The sequence below is a fragment of the Sebastes fasciatus genome, chromosome 8 (assembly GCF_043250625.1).
Source record: "Sebastes fasciatus isolate fSebFas1 chromosome 8, fSebFas1.pri, whole genome shotgun sequence".
Classification (NCBI taxonomy): domain Eukaryota; kingdom Metazoa; phylum Chordata; class Actinopteri; order Perciformes; family Sebastidae; genus Sebastes; species Sebastes fasciatus.
In genome coordinates, this window is record NC_133802.1 from 24,197,920 (window position 1) to 24,205,017 (window position 7,098).

General features: G+C 38.3%; 1 protein-coding gene across 1 annotated transcript; it reads right to left on the reverse strand.

The window, feature by feature from the left end:
* Window positions 1-207: 207 nt before the first annotated feature.
* Window positions 208-6,622, reverse strand: dclre1b (DNA cross-link repair 1B). Its single transcript, XM_074644535.1, has 5 exons — window positions 6,458-6,622; window positions 4,144-4,366; window positions 3,388-3,553; window positions 3,048-3,230; window positions 208-2,257 (listed from the first exon to the last, which is right to left on the reverse strand). The coding sequence occupies exons 2-5, from the start codon at window positions 4,339-4,341 to the stop codon at window positions 978-980; spliced, it is 1,827 nt and encodes a 608-aa protein (XP_074500636.1). The 5' UTR covers window positions 4,342-4,366; window positions 6,458-6,622; the 3' UTR covers window positions 208-977.
* Between the last annotated feature and the right edge of the window lie 476 nt (window positions 6,623-7,098).

Genomic DNA, 7,098 nt, shown 5'->3' on the forward strand with positions numbered 1-7,098 from the left:
AAAGGCCATTACTCACACGCAGAGGAAATTTAGAAATTAAAGTGAAAAAGGCAGATCTAACATATGACTCTTATTTTCAAAATGAAGAACAAAAAAGCGACAGCTGTTTCGAGAAAGTTGGTTCTCAAGGCAAAAAAGTAATAGGCTTACTTGTCTATCTTGTGAAAATGTGACTTTCAAACATAAATTACAACAAAAGAAATAATGAACCACAGAAATCTGCCCTGGCGTACACATCCAGGAAGCCAAGGCTACCGTGATGAAAGGTTAGTCAGTCACTTCACAGGTCCGGTCCAAAGACAAACAAACACGTGACCTCTTGATCTTCTTTTCTAAACTCCAGGCGACCCACACAAAACGGAGGCACCACAAGGAAAATGATTTAAATAAGGAAGTTACCAATGAGAAAATAGTACATTACCTTTAAAGTGCTCTTCTTTACACACACACATGCAAAACACAAAAAGGCCTCTATAAAGCAAGGCTAAACTCAAATGTCAGTTCACCAGGGCTGTCGCGGTGAAAGAATTTCCTGTGGTTATAATGATTAGCTCAACAGCACGATATGCAATACAGTATTATTTGTTTTTTGCAAATTACTTGATTTAGTTTTAAATCTATTAAATAGTTTATTATTATTATTATTGTTGTTTATTGTTAAATGCAGAACACAAAAGGGCAAAGAGGCGCAGCGGGTTTTTTTCAGCGGAGACGCTTTGGTTGCGATGATACGGAATATCCGCAGAAGTAAAAATATCGGCACAAGTTGGAGTACTTGCTCTGCGTGGTATTTGTCCCGACCCTCCTCCATTATGAAGTACAAGAGTAGTAGTGTAAATATGCAGCGCTTCCATTGTAAAGAATTAAAAAAAGAAAAGACGTGAACATAGCGGTTGTGGCGGTTGCTTGCCATACCCTTGTAAATAGCACGGTATTGCAATATTGTGGTTATTGCGACAGCCGTACAGGTCACATTATTAGTCTGAGAAGTCATCCTCTAGGGCATCACATAAAGGAGAGAGAGAAAACTGTAGCACAAAGCTCTGCTGCAAGAGGCCACGCACCTTCATGTCCTCCACTGTAAAGGGGAGATTCTTTAAAATACTGTTTTCAAGCTCCTCTAAATACTCCTGCGTCAGCACAGTGTGGGCGCTAGATGAAGAGCAGAAATCGTTATAGAGGCCACTCTGCAATCTTGTCACGCTGTTGTTCATTCGGTCATTTGACATTATGTCACTGTCCTGATCAATTCCACATCCACTGTGCTGACTCGTGCTATCATTAAATGATAATGTGTGGTTGTTCTGAACACTTCCACGGCTGCTACGCTGGCTGCTGTAATTTTCATTTGTCTCGTTGATTATTTTGGCACTGGTTTCAAAAGGCCCTCTTGTCTTGCTGACAGACTTCAAGCAGGCCTTTGTGTTTGTCAGGATCTCCATTGGAGCAAAGTCGCTCTGGCTGAATTGATTAAGTGGCACCGACTCTGCCATCGCCATATCTTCAGACACCGTCTGGACGATGTTGAGGCTCCATATGTCTCCAGCCCCTCTTCTGTTCTTGTCAGGGGTGAGGCCCTTGCTCAGGTCAACAAGGATGCAGTCAGAGTCCCTTTCGCTACCGTCCGTGTCCATCTCTTCCTCAGAGGCATCCTGCTCCAGGCACTCTGCCTCCCAGGCTTCTTCACATGACTTACTGGACTCCTTTTCAGGAGACTCAAACACCACCCCTTTGGGAGCAAGAGGTTGGAAATGTCTGTGGCGAATGCTGGTGTATGCTGATGAGCTGAGTTGGCTCTCAAGTTGTCTCTGCATGTAGTGTCGGACCGACTCAGGCACCAGGATTTCATGGCGCTTTTTGCTGGGCAGTAAGGCGGAGAAGCCTCCAGGTACATGGTTTCCTACAATGGGTATGAGGGAGGTCGGTTTAAGTGCAGAGACGAAATCCTCCAGCTCTTGGTAAGAGGAGTGATCGGAGTAGGGCACCACGTGGACGTTGGGGTGAAAGGAGACCAGGGGCCTGCTGGTGGGCAAGATGGCCAGAGTGGGTTGTTCTTTGTTCCACTGGTGTAAAGTGGCAGAGCAGATCTCCGACTGATTCACGGCTCGGATACGCCCGGCTCCTGGTTCGGTGGTGAAGACGTCAGGCAGCTCCAGGGCTTTGAGGGTCTCCATCCTCTCACAGCTCACCTCGATCCAGGTTTTAAACTCCATCGCCAGCTCCAGTAGCAGGGACTCCTTACCCAGCGTGTACAGGCCTGCAAGGCAGCGCAAGAGAGCATGAGGGTCTGTCTCAGCTGAGTGCACAGAGCAACAACAACATCACAGAAGGGATGTCACAATACCAGAAATTTTGTAGTTCATACCAATACCAGTGAAATTCCACAATTCTCAATACCACATTCAATAGCACGGTAAAAAACAAACAATAAGTGCCATGTACTTCAACATACGCTCCTTTATTACTGTTTGCATACTGGTATTTGTGAATTTCGTAATAATCCCTGATGATCCGTCTCAAGTTTCTCACCAAAAACTGAATTTTACAAGATTACATTTGAACACATCGTGATGTTATGATGTTTGCCTTCGCCCAATATTCAGTTAACTGATTAGAGCCTGAACGCATCATAATAACGTTAGCTGTTAGCTCTGTTATTTGGCATTGACTTGGTACCGAAATATCTGTTCTCGAGACATCCCTAGGTCACAGAAGAGACAACAACTTTATATAGGGAAAGTACAAGGAATTAAACTTTAAATTCAATAATAATAATACTTATAATAATAATACAACTACTTAAATTTCCTAATTGTACGAGGCTGCAATTATTTGCAGAGTGTTTTGTAGTTTTCAAACACCTGATGACTTTGTATTGTAACTCACCCTGAGCCAGGGATGGAAACGCTACAGCTAGTGAGGGCAATTTCTAAAAACACATTCCCTCTGTGGACTAGATGCTCTACCTATTGTTTGTTTCTTTTTGTCAGATGACTGTAAGACTGAAAGTACATAAGGCGTGTTTCGAAAGGTCTAAATCAAATTACCTATGACAACGTTGTGGTTGGGGTGTCTGCGGATGATCTCTTTGATTTGTTGAGTGGCTCGCTGTCTGGAGGGGAGGGTGCGGTTGGGGTCACAGTTGGTGTTGTCCAGGTACAGGACGTCTATAGTGGTGTTGGTCCTCAAGCACGGCTCACGCAACATGGAGGGAGTATATCTGAAGTCACCTGAGATTAAATGCGCCAATTGATTAAATACCTGCACGTATTTTTATATCATATGATACCAATTATGATGTTGGAGAGCAAAATAAACAAGCCATAGCTTAGCAAATATTTCCTAAGCATCAGATAAAATGTGTTGCCCATGCTATCAGATACTGACCTGTGTACAGTATAGAGCCAAAGTAGCCTTCGAAGAGAAACATGACAGACCCTGGACAGTGGTTGGCGTCGATCAGTGTGACTGTCAGCTTCTCCTTGCCGATGTCATCCAGTGGCAACAGGTATGGCTCATCCAGCTCTAACGGATGGATCCACTGTTCTTTCACCTGAGCAGAAATAGAAATGATCAGCAATATATCTACTGTTGTTCTTAACCACTTCGACCCTAATGATCCTAATTTTCCTCTGAAATACATTCAAACATTCAACACATGAGATGGGTTTATAATAATGTTTGTCATGACAAAGTAAAAGAGGCCTGCCACCGCAAGGGGCAGCCTCTCACACTAGGCCTGCACGATATGAGGAACATCTGCAATGTGCGATAACACTGTTCAATATTGTGATGACGATATGACTTGCGATAAATAAACAAATATTGAAGTGTGCATGATAGCAACTGTATACATGTACTGTTATTTTATATATAGCTAGGCTAAATGTTGTTTCTAGAGCAGCAACAGTAATGCAATTAGCAATTAGTCACACACCTGTGTCCTAGAGTCTAGGACACAGGTGTGTGACTTATTGCTTTAATGAGCCTGTAGGTTCTCCCATCCACATACAACAACCCCTCTGTTAGACTACAGCACACTGAACTGTCCTGGATGAGCCAGAGAAGAAATAATGTGACATTTTAACTGGGTGACATTTTAATTTGAGTCCTACTACATGTCCCGGTGTGTGTTTCCCTCACCTGCAGTCTGAGTCTGAGCAGAGCAGCAGTTGTCGGTGAGCAGTAGATAGGCCGGTTGCTCCAGGTGGAGGTCAGACCCATGGTGTGGTCGCTGTGCATGTGGGACAGGAAAAACAGCCGTGTACCTGGACACTTCCGGACATACCAGAAGTCCACCGCCAGCGGGGTCTGCGGGATGACTTTACCGTTGACCGACATCGTCTCTGGAGCTTCACTGCGTCTCCTACAACTAGAAACAGGTGAGTTAATATAACTGTCACAAGACAAGATGATAACCTTTAACTGCTACTCATTTTATTAGAAGACTCACAGAGTAATTTAACGGCTGTGGTTGTAAAGTTAAGGTTGTTTCAGTTTATAATACAGTCTTAATCCAGGTGATAATTGAATGCAGCGTTGTTCAACAGAGAAAAGACTACTGACAGCTAGCATTAAAAATTCAAACTAAAGTTAAGCAAGGTTTTAAATATATGGAAGGATGAAAAGTTAGAAATTATAAAAAAAATAAATAAATACTTGTGTTATGTCACAATTATACGTCAACTGTTCTATCTTCTTTTTATTTAAGTCTGATTTGACCTAGTATCCCAATCAGTAAATCTCATATATTTGTAATGTAAGTAATGTTAAAATTAATATTTTTTTATTTACTATCACATAAGTTTGATTTAGTATATCAGGTTTACGAGAAAAAAAGTCATAATATTATGAGAATAAACTCATAATATTATAAAGTAGTCATTTTACGTGTTATTTTCTTTTTTCCTCGTAAAGTTATGACTTTATTCTCATAATATTATGACTTTATTCTCGTAATATTATGACTTTATTCTGGTAATATTATGGCTTTATTCTGGTAATATTATGACTTTATTCTCGTAATATTATGACTTTATTCTGGTAATATTATGACTTTATTCTCTTAATATTATGACTTTATTCTGGTAATATTATGACTTTATTCTCTTAATATTATGACTTTATTCTGGTAATATTATGACTTTATTCTCGTAATATTATGACTTTATTCTGGTAATATTATGACTTTATTCTCTTAATATTATGACTTTATTCTCTTAATATTATGACTTTATTCTGGTAATATTATGACTTTATTCTGGTAATATTATGACTTTATTCTATTAATATTATGACTTTATTCTCTTAATATTATGACTTTATTCTCGTAATATTATGACTTTATTCTGGTAATATTATGACTTTATTCTCTTAATATTATGACTATTCTGATAATATTATGACTTTATTCTCTTAATATTATGACTTTATTCTGGTAATATTATGACTTTATTCTCGTAATATTATGACTTTATTCTGGTAATATTATGACTTTATTCTGGTAATATTATGACTTTATTCTCGTAATATTATGACTTTATTCTGGTAATATTATGACTTTATTCTCATAATATTATGACTTTATTCTCGTAATATTATGACTTTATTCTGGTAATATTATGGCTTTATTCTGGTAATATTATGACTTTATTCTCGTAATATTATGACTTTATTCTGGTAATATTATGACTTTATTCTCTTAATATTATGACTTTATTCTCTTAATATTATGACTTTATTCTGGTAATATGACTTTATTCTGGTAATATTATGACTTTATTCTGGTAATATTATGACTTTATTCTCTTAATATTATGACTTTATTCTGGTAATATTATGACTTTATTCTCGTAATATTATGACTTTATTCTGGTAATATTATGACTTTATTCTATTAATATTATGACTTTATTCTCTTAATATTATGACTTTATTCTCGTAATATTATGACTTTATTCTGGTAATATTATGACTTTATTCTCTTAATATTATGACTATTCTGGTAATATTATGACTTTATTCTCTTAATATTATGACTTTATTCTGGTAATATTATGACTTTATTCTCGTAATATTATGACTTTATTCTGGTAATATTATGACTTTATTCTGGTAATATTATGACTTTATTCTCTTAATATTATGACTTTATTCTCGTAATATTATGACTTTATTCTGGTAATATTATGACTTTATTCTGGTAATATTATGACTTTATTCTGTAAATCTCAGATGTTTTTTCCCTCAACGTGGTCCTAATACTCCGTAGTACATTGTCTCTTTGGCCCTCACTGCATTAGACTTATATACTATATACTTAGACTATAAACTGTGTTACCTTCATCACAATGCTCAAATGTTTTGAGCTAGCTAACGTTAGCTGTAATGCTAAAAACAAAGTGGCTATCTGTTGTTAGCAATTTAATTTAGCGATTAGAAAAGTCTCTTGACTAACCTTCAACCTCACGAGCAGCTGGCCGCCGTTACATGTTCACATCTATTACAGTGCTAGATTATAAACCCCGCCGTTTCTGTGTTCAATGTAACACTCAACGCCCCTTCATGCTCTTCATGCTTCATGGATGTTTGATGTATGCGCCTCTTCTCCTCTCTTCTTCTTCTGTAGCTGTCGTCCTGGGTGTTGCGTCATACCGCCATCTGGAGGTCGAACCACGGTGGGTCACGTGGGTGCTCTCTGACACCGGACAGGTAGACCTATTGCTTCTGTTGTGCCATGAAAACAACACAGATAATGACAAACTAAGTACTAAACTAAATCAAACTGAGTGACAAACTATGTCAAACTTATGTGATAGTAAATAAAACATATTAATTTTGACATTACTTACATTATAAATATATGAGATGTACTGATCGGGATATCAGGTCAAATCATAATTAAAGGGACTGTTTGTAACTTCTTACACTTATAAATCAATCCGGGTCGATGTCCCATGCGCGCTTCCGCATATACGCGGTCGTATGTGGCTATGCTGTTCAGACTCAAACACAAACTACATGGAAGCACCAAAACCGCAAAGTTATATCTGGTGGAAGCCCGTCTTGCAAAACAGTGTTGGCCGCGGTCGGAGGACG